Source organism: Mustela lutreola, chromosome 12, assembly GCF_030435805.1.
Source record: "Mustela lutreola isolate mMusLut2 chromosome 12, mMusLut2.pri, whole genome shotgun sequence".
NCBI classification, from domain to species: domain Eukaryota; kingdom Metazoa; phylum Chordata; class Mammalia; order Carnivora; family Mustelidae; genus Mustela; species Mustela lutreola.
In genome coordinates this window covers 11,450,086-11,465,349 of record NC_081301.1, presented here as the reverse complement: position 1 = coordinate 11,465,349, position 15,264 = coordinate 11,450,086, and the positions used below count along the sequence as shown (strand labels likewise).

Genomic DNA, 15,264 nt, shown 5'->3' with positions numbered 1-15,264 from the left:
TAAATAAATAATCTTTTTTTAAAATGAGTGTAACACGGGGTGCCTGGGTGGCTCCGTCAGTTAAGCATCCAACTTTTGATTTCAGCTCAGGTCAACATCTCATTCTTGAGATCAAGCCCTCCATCTGCTCTGTGCTCAGTCTGCTTCAGATTCTCTCCCCCTCTTCCTTTGCCCCTCCCCCTACATTCTAAAATAAATCTTAAAAAAAAAAAAAGTGTAATGCACATAAATCGGACTTATAATGGAAAATTTATGGCCTTAGTAGTACATATAATGAAAGACCAAGAGATTAATAATGTATTCAGCTATCTCAAAAAGCTAAAGAAAACAAAACAAAACAAAAAAACAAACAAAAAACAAAGAAGGTAGTGAGGAAAATCAAACAATAAGAGCACAGATGAATGAAATAGAATTTAAGCATATACCAGAAGATAACCAACAAAGCCAAAGCTGATTTTTTTAAAAGATTTATTTATTTATTTTAGAGAGAGTATACGAGTGCAAGCAGAGGGAGGGGCGGAAGGAGGGGTGGAGAGAGGGAGAGGGAGAGAATCTCAAGCAGAAACCCTGCTGAGCACAGAGCCTGACTGGGGCTTGATCTCACAACCTGAGCCCAAACCAGGAGTCAGATGCTCAACCAAATGAGCTACCCAGGCATCCCCAAAGTTGATTTTTTTTTTTTAAAGATAAAACTGATAAACCTCTAGTGAGTGTGATCAGGAAAGAGAGGAGGTGTAAAATGTACACAAGAGCACATCACTAAAGATACTGCAGACAATAAAAAAAATAAAATCATATAAACTATATTATAAACTTTAAATTTGGGTAGAATGGACAAATTCCTAGAAAAACATAATTTACCAAAATTCTGTGAAGAAGGAAACAGCCCTTTCCTTATTAAGGAAACTAGATGCATAATTTAAAACCTACCCACAGGGGCGCATGGGTGGCTCAGTGGGTTAAAGCCTCTGCCTTTGGCTCAGGTCATGATCCCAGGGTCCTGGGATCAAATCCATCATCGGGCTCTCTGCTCAGTGGGGAGCCTGCTTCCCTCTCTCTCTCTGCCTGCCTCTCTGCCTATTTGTGATCTCTGTCTGTCAAATAAATACAATCTTTTAAAAAAATAAAAATAAAACCTTCTCACAAATGATAAATTCTTCTAAACATTTAAGGAATAAATAACATAGATTTTCAACAAATTCTTCCAAGGAATAGAAAAAGAATGGACACTTCCCAGTTCACTTTATAGGCCAGCATAATCTTAGAGCCAAAACTTGACAAAACATTACAACAAAGGAAAACTGCTGGCCAATCTAAGAAACAAAAATTATGTTTTTGTGAACTGTTCACAAAAATCTACAAGAGATCGTTTGTAGCAGCTTTATTTGTAACAGCCCAAAACTGGATGCAAACAAGGTGTCCAAAACAGGTGTGTGGTTAAACGAACTCTGGCTCATCCATGTCATAGAATACTACTGAAGAATAAAAAGGAATTAACTGATACACACAATAACCTGGATGGACTATAAGGAAATTAGGCTGGGGCTGGGGTGGGGGTGGGCATGCAGCACTCTCAAAAGATCACATGTGGTATAACTTCATTTATATAAAATCTTTGAAATAACAAAATCATAGAGATTGAGAAAAATGCATGGTCTCCAGGTCTTGGGGACAGCTGAAGGAGAGGAGTTGAGTGTGGCTACAAGGAAGCAAAATGAGAGAGATCAGGGTGGTAGTGAAATAGTTCTGCATCTTGACTGTGACGCTGATTACACAAATCTACACATGTGATAAAAATGCATAAAATATATCAGTATCAATTTCTTGGTTTTGATAGTGTACTCTAGTCACATAAGATATAACCTGGGAAAAACTGGGTGACGGGAACATGGTGACCTCTCTGTACCGTCTGCAACCTCCTGTGAATCTGTAATTATTTCCAGATAAAATGTTAAGAAGGGGGAAAAAAAAAAAAAGACCTACAGCTTTGCTGAGAACAAACAACAAGGGCAAGGGCAGAAGATGGAAGACCAGATAGGAAAGATAATTGCAATAATTCGGAAAGAGATGATGACGAGCAGTGAAGGAGCTAAAGAAACAGCTGAATTCTGGACATATTTTGAAAATAGGAAAATAGAAAGGATTTGCCACTGATCTGGACAGAGTGAAAAAGAGGATTTAAGGGTGAAGGTGTCTGACCTAAGCACACAGTTTCTAATGACTGGGACAGGGATAACTATGGAAAGAGCAGATCAGAGGCAGGGTTAAGGACAGGAATTTTGATTTTAGACACCTATGAGATGTCTCTTGGACATCCATGTGGAGATACTGCAGAGGCCTCTGGATATCTGGGTCTACAGTCAGAGGCTGGTGGCTACGGCTGGTAGTAGAGATACATATATATTTCATGACAAGGGACTAGATGAGGTCACCTGAAAATCAGGTGTAAATAAAGATAAATACTCTGAGGACTGCACTCTGCGACACTCAAATATTCAGAAATCAGGAAGATGGGGGAAAGCCAACAAAGCTGAGGAAATGGTTCTGTGGCTAAAAACAAACAAACAAACAAACAAAACCAAGAGAAAATAATGACCTAGAAGTCAAATGAGTAGTAGTATTTCATGTCAGAAAAAGTGTATGACAATGTTAAATGCTGCTGAGGATATAGGGCACCAGGAATTTTCACACACTGCTGGTCAAGGTATAAACTGATATATATATATATATATATATATATATATAACTATTTATTAAACCATATGCTAGCCTACAGTAAATCCTGGATATACACCCCAAGAGGCACATATAAAAATGCTCAAAGCAATATTGCAGGTGGATGCCAAAAAATTAAAAGAATCCAAATGTCCTGCAAAAGTAGATGGATTAGTTGTGGTACAATCATAATGGATACTGTGCAGTTACTATAATGAACAAACATTAGCTCCATGCAGCAACATGAATGTATCTCAAACAATACGGAAGAGAAAGAAGCCAATCATAGAAGATTAAACTTAGTTTGAGCCCCTTTCTATAAAATTGTAGGCAATATCAAACTGTTTAGGAAAGCATACACAGGTGGAAAAGCTATAAAGAAAATCAAGGAAATGATTATCAAAAAGTCAGGAATGGTTACTAGTTCAGGGGCAGGGAGGTGATACAGAGAGACAAGAAGATACTTTCTGAGAAGCTAACAATGTTGTTTCTTAACAAGGCTGGTGACTGCATGTGATTTTTTTAATCTTTTTTTAAAGATTTTCTTTATTTGACAGAGACCAACACAGTGAGAGGAAATACAGGGAGGGAGATTGGGAGAGGGAGAGGCAGGCCTCCCACTGAGCAGGGAGCCCAATGCAGGGCTCCCTGGGATCATGACCTGAGCTGAAGCAGACACTTAAAGACTGAGCCACCCACATACCCCTTAATCATTATTTTCTAAATGATACGTTTTGTACTTTTCTGTATACATACTATATCGTAACAAAATTGGGGAGGAAAAAAAGTGTTCATCTGCATCAAATGTGGCTAAAAAGTCAGCTAAGATGAAAACTAACTGCTGAGTGCCAGTAACATGAAGGTCACAACAAAGACTTTGATAGAGTGGTGAGGAAGAAAGCCTGATTAGTGAAGGAAAGGAGTGAGTGAAGGGAAGGAGAAAGAATACGCTACTCTTTCCAAAAATTCTGGTTATAAAGGGAAGCAGAGAATGGGACTCGGTTGGAGGAAACTACAAAATGGGGGGATGGGAGGAGTTTGGTTTCATGTTTAAATTTTTAAAAAGATTTTATTTATTTATTTGGAGCAGGGTAGAGAGCACGAGCCAGGGGCTGGGGAGAAGGAGAAGCAGACTGCTGCTGAGCAAAGAGTCTGATGTAGGGCTCAATCCCAGGACCCTGGGATCATGACCTGAGCTGAAGGCAGACATTTAACCAACTGAGCCACTCAAGCACCCTTAGTTACATCTTTCAAACAGGAGGCATTACAGCGGGTTTTTATACTGAATGATCCACTAGAAAGGGAAGAGTTGATGCTGGTGAGAAAAGAGAGAACTGCTGGAATAATGTCCATGTATAGAGAAGTAGAAAGATTGGTCTTAAGAGCCTGGATAGTCTATCACAGTCAAGGGACCTTATCCAAATATATTAGTCCTTTGAGCAAACAAGATCATCGGATGACGGTGAAGTGCTGGAAGAGAAGTATGGAATGAGAAAAGGTGTAAAACAGTTATCTCGGAAAACTGGAGAATTCCAGAACTTACAGGAGGATTGGTGGACAACACAAACAGTCTACTTAAGGTTATTTACACCTGAGACCTAAAGGGAAAAGTCAAGATGACTTTATTTTTCCTCCAACAATGTTCAACATCCTGGTCCAGGCAAAGAGTTAGATTTCCCCAGAGTCAGAACTGTGCCAGGAAGAAAAGCTCGAGAAAGTGAACGCATGTGCTAGGAAGTCATCAAAATGATGGACCATGGAATATAAGCAGAGAAGGGACAGAAGAGGGAACACAAGGAAGTTGAGAAACTATGAAAAGGTAACAGAATCAGCAGGAAGGCTCGAGAACTGGAGTAAGGGTTCTAGAGAGAATGATGATGACAAGAGGCAGTTAGAAGTGGTATTTTTAAAAATAAGATTATGGAGAGGGTAGAGTTACTGAGGATAGGTCTAGGGTATGTCCACAGTATGAGTAACTGAGGTAGGATAGAAGACAACATATTTGTCGAAGAGGAAACCAGGGAACTAAGAAGTCAAAATTTTAGGAAAAAAAATCATTTGAGTGCATAGTGAAATCACCAAGAATTACAAGAATAAAGTTTAAATGCCAATGTTAGGAAGCGAGATACTAAAAACATGAAGATATAAGGAACAATGCCATAAAGTTTGGAGGCAATGGACATGGTCCCCTCCTCCTATAGCTAAGGCAAGAGTGGTCAGTGACTTGCCCAGCTCATGGCTTTCAGTAGTTGATACTGCTTGAATACAAACACTGACAGTCTGGTTCTATTTTAAGCTATAAATTGACAGATCAGCAGTTTCCTAACTTTTGAAAAAGACCTTTAAAGTTAAAACAAAACAACAACAACAAAAAACCTAAGCCATGCAACAGTAGATATATTTTTACTATCTAATGAAAGAAAAAACACAAAACCAAAAGAGCTATTATGAACTCAATGATTCAAACAAAATTTTCTACACCAATCACAAGAATCTCTATAAATATTTGAAAATTTTACTCAATCACAGACAGTGCTTAATGTCACATGGCTATGTGTATCATTTTCAAAAAAATCTTTGCCCCCTCCATCCCCGCCCCCCACCACGCCAAAAAAAAAATCTTTGCTGCTGTGTGAGCACCCTCTGGAAGAAAGTAGCTTTCATTCCACAAATACTTACTGAGCATAGGTTTTTAAGCTACGTAGTAGCATCTGGAGAATTCATTACCCCTGAGAAGTTTACAGCATTAGGCAGTGATTCTCAAATTCTTAATCTCAGGATCATTTTATCCTCTTAAAAAATTACTGAACACTCGAAGAGCTTTGTTTTTTGGGTAATATCTATCAATATTTAGCATATTCAAAATTAAAACAATTTCAACATAGGATTACACAAAAAAGCATTCCATTCGCCAGAGTGATGATGCTATCACACGTCACATGCAGCCTCTAGAAACTTGTGCACACTCATGAGACAAAGAATGGAAAAGACAAAAAAAAAAAAAAAAAGAGGAAGAAGACTTAGTATTATCAAGAAACAGTTTTGGTTTTGTGGACTCCCTGGAAAGTATTTTAACCTACAACCCACCAGAATTCTGTTGCCTAAATAGATAGAGTAAGCCACTGCACTACTTTTGTCATATAAAAATTATTAGAATAATATCTACTATGGGAGATGGGCTGAGTCCCAGGTAAAGAGTAACTTGTGTTAAACATCCCACTTTCTAGCATAACAAGAATAAGGGAAGGGTAAGGGGACGTGTATTGTGCACAATGAGGTGAGTAAGTGATTCACGTCTCAGTATCTACTGTAGTCCAGGCACTGAGTTGGGCATTTTAATGTGACATCAGCCAATGAAGTGGGGGTAATATCCCCAGAGAGAGATGAACCCATTGCTCAAGGCCTAAACCTAGTAAGTAGTAGAGCTTTGATTGGAACCAACCAAGGTCATACAGACCCCAAGGCCTATGATACTCTGTTGAAACTGCGAGTTCAGACAGACTAGGTCAAATGGAATAGTCCTGAATTTTCCAGTATAATTTTCTCCTCTTCTAGATCTTTCTCTTTCTTAGTTACATAACACTTCCAAGCATGACAAAGATCTAACTGGTCAGGGACCATGATAACATCTTCTCTCGGCTTATGGCTCATCTTTTCCCCTTCAACCAACATAAACTGGAGAGACCTGAATCTGGGCAACATAGCTAAGTGAGTTTGTCACTACTAAGAATAAATTGTATTAAGCTGTTAGATGGGAGAAAAGCTCTTAGATGTTAGATGGGAGAAAAGCAAAGAAAGTCCGCAAGAAAAGCAATACACAACTTGGATTAACAATAAAGTTCCCTCCACTCTAACAACAGATGCAGTCCATGACCATTTCCACCACTGACCACACCCACTCCCAATAAAACACTCACCTTCTTTATCAGTAACTGACCAGGAATATTTCTGAAAAGGCTTACTAGATGGAAGGGGGTCCATCTCCAGCACTTTATAAATCTGGCCAAAGGCTGATAGTCTGAGTGCATGCTAAAGACAAAAGATTATATTTATTCAAATTTCAGTGGCCATTCATAAAGTCTTTAGTACACATAACTAAAAAGACACTCATTAAATGTTATCCTTATGATGACAAAAGCCCTAATAACAGCCAAGAAAAAAGTGTTTAAATGATTCAGAAAATAAAGTTATGATCTCTCACTCTAACAGATCACTGTGACATGCCCCATCTTCTACCTGTGCACTGTGGGTAATATCTTCCTTTTGCTGGACGGTCATATAGCTGAGAGCATCTGTTGGATCTCGCTCACAAGGATCATGTAGACCAGGACCCCCTTTGGCAAAGGCAAAAGAAAGACACAAGCACCACTTAGAACTGAGTTTAGAATTCCATGAACTAACACAAAAGAGAAAAAAGAATGGTGAGAAAAAGAAAAAAAAACTGAGGAACTAGGTTAAAAGTCTGCTCAATTAAATGGAATAAAAAGGACACTCATTTTCAATATGTTAACACTTAAATGTCCTTATTTTACTGGAAATCACTTGCATATCTAAGGACAAAATTGGGTCTTACTCTGAGAATTTAGAAACAGCATGATGAACCATCCCAGATCTTTAAAGGGATTATGTATGTAAAATAAGACCAAATTTAATTTTTCAAAATTAAACACCAGACCGCAAACAGAATGAACTTCAAACACTTTAACCAAACATCTACATTGTCAAATTCAGAGCTCTAGGTAAAGCAAATTCATAGCAGACACAATATCTTATTAGTACCTTTTATGTTAGTACATATAAAACATAAATTACAGTTATTGAAGGAGTTTTATAGCACTTCTCTAACATTCAAACATTCTAGTTGCTAACATTCCAAGCAAAACACCACCTACACATCATTTTCCTGTGCAGAGGACAAATTTAGCACATATTTTAAAAAAATAAACTAAAATGAAATGTTTCTGATTCTTCTGCCTCCAGAGTTTGAAACCCTTACCAGGAAGTAGTATTCCAGATGCCAAACACTCCATTACTCGTCTCAAGGCCTCCCCAGCGCCCAAAGGTCTATTACAAGTACCTATAGACTTTTCACATATAAGCTCTAGTGGCTAGAAGATATTAAATTACAAATTAGTACATGCACCAAGTGTTAAAAGGATTCCAGTTAAATGTGAGCTGACATTTCTATCTACAATGGAGGCCAAAAAAGGTGAAAGTCAATTTAATATCTAAGGCCCAGTTAAACTTCTCCTGCTTGATTATCAACTTTCATTCCAGGCACAGTTTTTAAATCAATCATTTTTGAGATAACATATTCAGAGGACATTTTGTTACCAAAACTTTGTTTCTGGTTAACCTAAAAGGATCAATTAAGAAACTGTGATCACTTAGTTAATTTAACAAATATTTAACAAGCTTTCATCTAAGTTAGTAATAGCTAATAACTAATCAATGTTCAAACCCAACCCACCTATCTCCTACTTAACCTAGGAAGCACTCAAACCACCTACAACTTCACTTCAGACAGCCTGCCCCAAGTACTATTAGAATAAACAAAAGACCAAATCTCTATAGCTAATAAACTAAAAACTCATGTACTATACCAAATAATGGCTAGATTAATCTAAAATGACCCTTTATAGCTTTGTTTTATAACATTCTTCACTGTGGTCTTGACTGGGCCAAGCATAATAATTTCCAAATGAAATAAGTTTTGCAATATACATTATAAATTACATCCACAATTGTATTAAGTGTACTATTTGCCCAACTCTACTTACTAAAACAAACTTATATTTAAGGGTCTACACTCAAAGAGAAAGAAAAAGAGATATGGGAGCCATATCCTGGCATATCAGGTAATTTTTATTTTAAATGGAAGTAGCCCTGAAAGAGAAATGTGCCAGTCAAGGAGGCTTTCACGGGCAGTAGGTGAATAGTAATCAGCCATCAGTACAGAGTCACTTCTAACAGGTATAGAACCTTTTGGTCAATATGAATATAATGAGGTAGAAGAGACAGGTTATATGTGTAAAAAAAGTATATTAAAAAGATGTACTTATTTTTCTAGAGAAAAGATAATGCACACCTAACTCAGAATGCAGCCATTCTACAGTAACATGTAATTTCTACATGTAATTTCCTCTAACTACGGCTACAGAATTTGCTTTTAACCATAAGTACTTACCCATCCTTTTAATGGTGCCCATGTGGGAACTCTGTTGCACAAATCACGCAGAATGCGGAGGACAATTACACATGATTTTAATCCGTTTGCCCTTGCCTAAAACAAACAAAATGATTCCAATATCCCTGTTGAAAAACCAATCTTCTGGTTTTTAAGTACACGGATCATGGATACGTTCTTTAAAGTGAATACTAATCAGCCACTCAGTCATCAGTTGTCAAGCAAACCAAAAAATTAAGTTATTAAAAGCAGAAGAACTGTAATCTAGAAAGGCAGATTTTAAAGTAAAGGAAGCATATTACGAAAGAGCTTTTATAGTCTCATGGCAATCCCATTCTGGGCAACCATCTATCTTATCTTTTCTTATCCCTATTTGTATTTTATAAGTCATCATTTGAAATTCAGAGTACTAAGCCAAAAAAGATACATGATAATTAAACATCATTAACTGTAGTAGAAGCTATACTCTGCACCTTACCTAAATTAACTCATTTACTCCTACAATAATGCTACCAGGTAGAAAGCACCCCATTTTATACATTACATGCACAGAAACCATTATTAAGCGGCAGGTGTTCTAAATGAAACCTGCACAAGGCTACAATAACAATAAAATAATAACAAAAAGCCAACCTGAAACCATTTGGCATGTCGAAGAGACGCCAAGGCGTTCAGGCATTTCTGCCTGTCCAATAAGTCCGGAGGATCTTTCATCGCAACCTTTTCTAATAGGAAAATGGAATAAAGAAAGACAGATACAATTTGACCAAGGGGTTCCTGTCAAATTACCAAACAGTAAAAATAAAAAGAAGAGCAGCATCCGAGTGAACTAATAAGACTCTCAGAAGATTTCATGATTTAACTTTGTTTTGTTGCTTTCTTCTTAAATTACGTGCACAATGATTCCTTAAGTAAACAGTCATCAGAGCCGTTCTGTGCACAAGTAGGGCAGGAGCACGAAACATTCATTCAGTAAACAAATACATAACCACTGCTACATAGAATCTGGGATCTTATTAAGCATGTGTATAACATTACAGAGGCACAAAATAGGTACATAGCACTTTTGCCTTTGGCGGGGCACAAAGAGCACAAATCTGGGACCAGGAGCAATAACGACTTTCCTTTACAGAGGAATTGCTGGTCAGGTTCTTCAGAGAAACTGGGCACTTTCATGTAAATAACTTGAGACTTACTAAGAATACACTGAATCTAATTTTTTTACAACTAAATAAACTCATACTTTGCTCCACTGATGAGAACTCTTCAAATGTCACCTTAAATTCTCTCATTATTTCTTTCCTAAAACAAAATTGTTACAACTACAAAAATGAAGTACATTGGAATATTTCAAGTTTTATCTACCTTTAAAAAAAAAAAAGAAAGAAAAGGCAACAAAGAATACTATCTAATTACAGTTATCTGACTTGCCTTAACATTTTAAAGTTGGATTAGATGGCCCAGAGCAGTAAAAGAATTCAAACATGTGATTAATGATAAATATCCCCATCTGAGAAGATGTCACAGGAAACTAAATCCAAGTATGGATCATCAAATTTATATCTCCTCTAAACTCCTAGGCTTTTAAGCAAAATTGGTACAATTATTTATAATGTATAACATACAAATATTTCCTGAGGGATAATTCTTTGTCTAATCCATTTAAGTCAGATTCGCCATTTCCTTGTAAGAACTCTTAGATGTAGGAGAGCCCATCCAACACTTCTTCCTAGTATAATCCTAACAGTCACAGAAGGGTTTGTGTGGGCCAACTGATACACTGCAAATATTTTTAAATGGGATACAAGACCACTGATACTTTTTGGATTCCTCATATTCTAATTGACAGAATTCTATGAACTGAAACCAAAGGCATAATGCCCAACAGAAAACAGATCGATGAAAGAACAAACCGTGGCTCTCTCCCCTGGCTGCAATGTTCTAAAGGCTGAAGTGCTACACACTTATTTTCTGACCAGGTGAGCTCTACAGCAGATACTTGCATTGCTTCACATTCTAACCTCTGCCCACAAGTTTATGACACAGGATCTCATTTCACTGCCCCATTTTACTCATAAAACGTGAACCCTCAAAACAAACAAACAAACAAAAAAAACCTATTAATGTAATTTATAAACATAGATATATTATGAATATGTAGCCATATCCTATGGGTATTTACTTCAGAGAGGATCTAGTTCCCGGATTTGCTTAACTCTGTTTCTAATAACGTAAAACATACAATTAACTCATTTTAATAGAACTATGGTCAATACAAGCATCTTTGTAAAGCTCATGTACCAGATAAAACAAACTCCTATAAATGATTAGAATCTCCTAAAAGTTAGATATGACAAAGGTTGACTGACTGCTAAGTAATGTAATCTCAAGAAAAAACATGGAATGTACTTATTTTTTGAGACTTTAAACTTCAAATTAAAAGTAAGGCAAGATAAGTTTTATTCAGTCATCTTAGCAGGAGTGTTAGAAAAGGGGGCAATGGAAGACAGGAGTGAGTCAGAGGAAATTTGCATAGGAAAAGACAAGGCAAACCAAAGGTCTTTTCGACCTTTCTGGTATTTTTGTCCAGTGGTCACAGCTTGCAAATAATGTCCACTGCAACACAGATATTTTTAAAGGGGAACAACAGTAAAAATATTTAGGTAACTTCTTTCATTCCCAAGGTCAGATTTTCATCACAAACTCTTATTAAAAAAAAAAAAAATAGGGCGCCTGGGTGGCTCAGTGGGTTAAGCCGCTGCCTTCGGCTCAGGTCATGATCTCAGGGTCCTGGGATCGAGTCCCGCATCGGGCTCTCTGCTCAGCGGGGAGCCTGCTTCTCTCTCTCTCTCTCTGCCTGCCTCTCTATCTACTTGTGATTTCTCTCTGTCAAATAAATAAATAAAATCTTAAAAAAAAAAAAAATAGGTATCATCTTGTTACAGACAGTCAACATTTGGAGGCAATAGATTCTGCTAAAAAGAGATGAAAGGCACAGGCAGTGAACAGAAGGCTTGCCCTGGACTCCCTTTACATCACTACCAGAATGGCCATGTTTCTTCATGCTCTCGTAGTCAAAAAGTCCAAAGATCCAGAATGTTTCAATATTCATGAGGTGGGAAACAGCAGAAGAAATATAATAACTCATCTCATTTTATCTTCAAAGTTACTTATTTTAAAACAATATAAATTCATATGGCACTGCAATGCTTGCTTGCAAGCCCTGCTTGCCTATTTGCTTTATATAAAAATAATAGTTTTATGGGGCATTTGGTGGAAAAACAATGCTGCTTTTCATAGTAAAATCTCAAGCTTAACATTCTGTGTGAACTTTAACAAAGGTGTTTCAATTTTGTGGAGAAGCAAAACTTTTCTGAATTTGGAGTCTTCAAATTAAAAACAATGAAACTGTGAGCCATTTCATTTTCCTTCAGTGTCCAGTAAAACAGATGAGAAACAGCTGAGGGGAGGGGCTTGAGAAGTGACAAAAATGCCAAAAGCAAAGAAAAACAGCTTTTAAAAATTTATTGCTCAGGAACCTGGTATCAGGGCATGAAGGCACATGAAACATTCTGAACAATGGAAGCACTGGAACACAAGTCTACTATGCCTAACTTTGCTTATTTGATTAGAGGTTAGATCAGTGACCAGAAATCCACCTGAAATATACGGTACTGCAGGAAATGTTGGTCAGTTTCTCTCAATCCCTTTACCTGCAAGCTAGTTCTCTGTTAACAAACTGCTAGTCTAGAGATGGGGTGGGGAAAAGCCAGAACATGACTGTGTTAAATGAAAGTTATTTGTGAGGAACCGGGATTCTCCAAAGGTAAAATAGTTGAGCTGGGTTATCATAATGGCCTCCTTGACAATCTGGACGTAGCTGAGCCACTGAATTCATGCTGACAGAATTTTCTAGTAAGCCTGAAGATATCCTGGCAGCCCTTTCTCTCAATTCCTTTGAGGCTTTGTGAAGAGCAGATACTAGGCACCAAGCCACTGTCCATGCAAAACATTAGGCCACAATAACGCAGACAGGTAAATGCAGCACTTAGGTAAAACAGAGAGCACTGTTTTCCTAATTTATGGTAGAAACACCACTCGATATGACTTTTCTTCAATGCTTCAGCAGGCAGCCAGCCACTGGAAAGATAATGGCTAAAGATTTGCACTGGATAGTGTGGGTCTAGCAGCTGGGGAAGATAGGAAAATAAAGCCTACAGCGTCGTTATAATCCCAGTTGTGATCTCTGGACTGTGAGAACTTCCATTTTGCAGAACTCATGCTAGTGAATGGCCAAGACACACCAGAAGTTCATACTGGCACCAGTATGTGAAACGGGACTTTTGAGCAGATTCTCTGTGAACCCCTAAAAATCTACCTCAGTACTTAGGACAGAGGTTCATCTTACTTAGCCTAAGCCATAAGACTTGTTGTAGGTTCCCTATCCACCTGGTTTCGAATTGCATTGTAAATATAATAGCTAACTTACCACCCTCATAGCAAACATACTTCTTAAAATCACAAGCACTGAAAGAAGCTGAGACCCTGTGAGGCTGAGAATAACTATATCAGCTAAGAGGCTCCTCCACTCGTCCTAGAGAGAAATGGGAGCAGACAGCACATTGGACTTCAGAGTGGGAGGAGCTCGGTAAAACCTGAGATGTTCCTCATTTATCAAGCAAGGCAGATAGCCACCTCATAGGGCTGCTGTCAAGGTTAAATCATGTATAAGAAAATGCTTCTAACATAGTAAGTTATAAAATACTTTAACACAGCTAAATCCTCAATATACATTGCTTGAGTATCAAGATGCCCATTGTTAAAGCTTCTTACACACCACACAGTCCTATTTAATCAGGTAATGTGCTGGCTACAAAAATTCATTTAACAGATTTTTTTTTCTTTTTTTTTTGCAGGGGTGCAGCACACCCACAGTGTATTAGGTACCATTCTAGGCCCTAGGGATAAAGGACGTGGGTAGGGAAAAACATACCCACCTCTTGATGAATCATAAAGTATATAACAAATTAGCTCATTATTAGCACTGCAGCAAATACAGTATACTGATTCTAATACTACATTTCAGTGGATGTTGAAGAATTTATCTGTGTTTAGGTTCAGTGCCTCAGATCTATCAAGCATTCATTATTCTCGTTATGAAGTGAAGGCAGTTTTAGTACATGACTTTGCACTGGGAGTCTTTTTAGTATAAGCTGAGTAAATGTAACTATCACTACCACTATTAATTGAGCAAATTAGGTATAGTACAGGTCACATTATATAAATTCTGTCATTTGACCTCAAACACCTTTCTAAAGTATTTCTTATCCACGGTTTAAAATGAAGAAACCTGTCAAGATCACACAGCATGAGTACCTAATGGAGTTAAGAATCGAACTCCTGGGCGCCTGGGTGGCTCAGTGGGTTAAGCCTCTGCCTTCGGCTCAGGTCATGATCCCAGAGTCCTGGGATCGAGTCCCACATCGGGCTCTCTGCTCAGCAGGGAGCCTGCTTCCTCCTCTCTCTCTCTGCCTGTCTCTCTGCCTACATGTAATCTCTCTCTGTCAAATAAATAAATAAAATCTTTAAAAAAAAAAAAAAAATCGAACTCCTAACTGCCAGGCGCTAAGTGCTTCTTCTCCTATCCCTTCTTTTTTTGTTTTTTTTTTTTAAAGATTTTATTTATTTATTTGACAGGCAAAGATCACAGGAGGTAGATAGGCAGGCAGAGAGAGAGAGAGAGAGAAGCAGGCTCCCTGCTGAGCAGAGAACCCGATGCGGGACTCAATCCCAGGACCCTGAGATCATGACCTGAGCCGAAGGCAGCGGCTTAACCCACTGAGCCACCCAGGCGCCCCAATTAATCTCCTATCCCTTCTTTAACAGGAAGCATATAGTGATGGGGAACGGGTATTTTACAGGGCCTTGAAGTAAAGGTTTGGAATATGGCAAGACAACTGACAGCACGGGAGGGATTTTACCTGTGAAAGAGTAAGCAATACTAAAGAGATTCACTATATACTCTGGCCACTGAAAATTTAAGTAGCAGTCTGAATGACAAGTTAGACCTACTTCTGCAGAGACAACCCTTAGGGGTTAAGTTTGATGTTCTCAGCTGCCCCAGTCCTCTGGTTCTCCCTGCTTGCAACCACGCTTTTTCCCCTTTTTTAGATTTTACCCAAATATGCACCAAGTGAAGAAAGGGAAGAGAAAGATGTAAGTGTATATGTACTGTGAAAAGTTGGTTTGTTTTGCAGGGAGGGGAGCTGTTGCGGTTCAATAGGAAAGTGTCTCCTCAAAGAGAGTTACAATGCATATTTTTTAAATACTGAGAAAGAAAGGGAGTGGAGATTTTGAAAAGA

The 15,264-nt window shown here is 38.0% G+C and overlaps 1 protein-coding gene across 3 annotated transcripts in view; it reads right to left on the bottom strand.

Moving 5' to 3' along the window:
• Positions 1-15,264, bottom strand: part of STRBP (spermatid perinuclear RNA binding protein) — a 145,361-nt gene that overhangs the window by 42,642 nt on the left and 87,455 nt on the right. For all 3 annotated transcript variants that reach the window (XM_059143363.1, XM_059143361.1, XM_059143362.1), the window contains exons 6-10: positions 9,536-9,627; positions 8,903-8,998; positions 7,712-7,823; positions 6,952-7,049; positions 6,633-6,744 (exon numbers count right to left, since the gene is read on the bottom strand). In XM_059143363.1, coding sequence (XP_058999346.1) covers positions 6,633-6,744; positions 6,952-7,049; positions 7,712-7,823; positions 8,903-8,998; positions 9,536-9,627 — 510 coding nt within the window. The remainder of the gene's footprint in view (positions 1-6,632; positions 6,745-6,951; positions 7,050-7,711; positions 7,824-8,902; positions 8,999-9,535; positions 9,628-15,264) is intronic.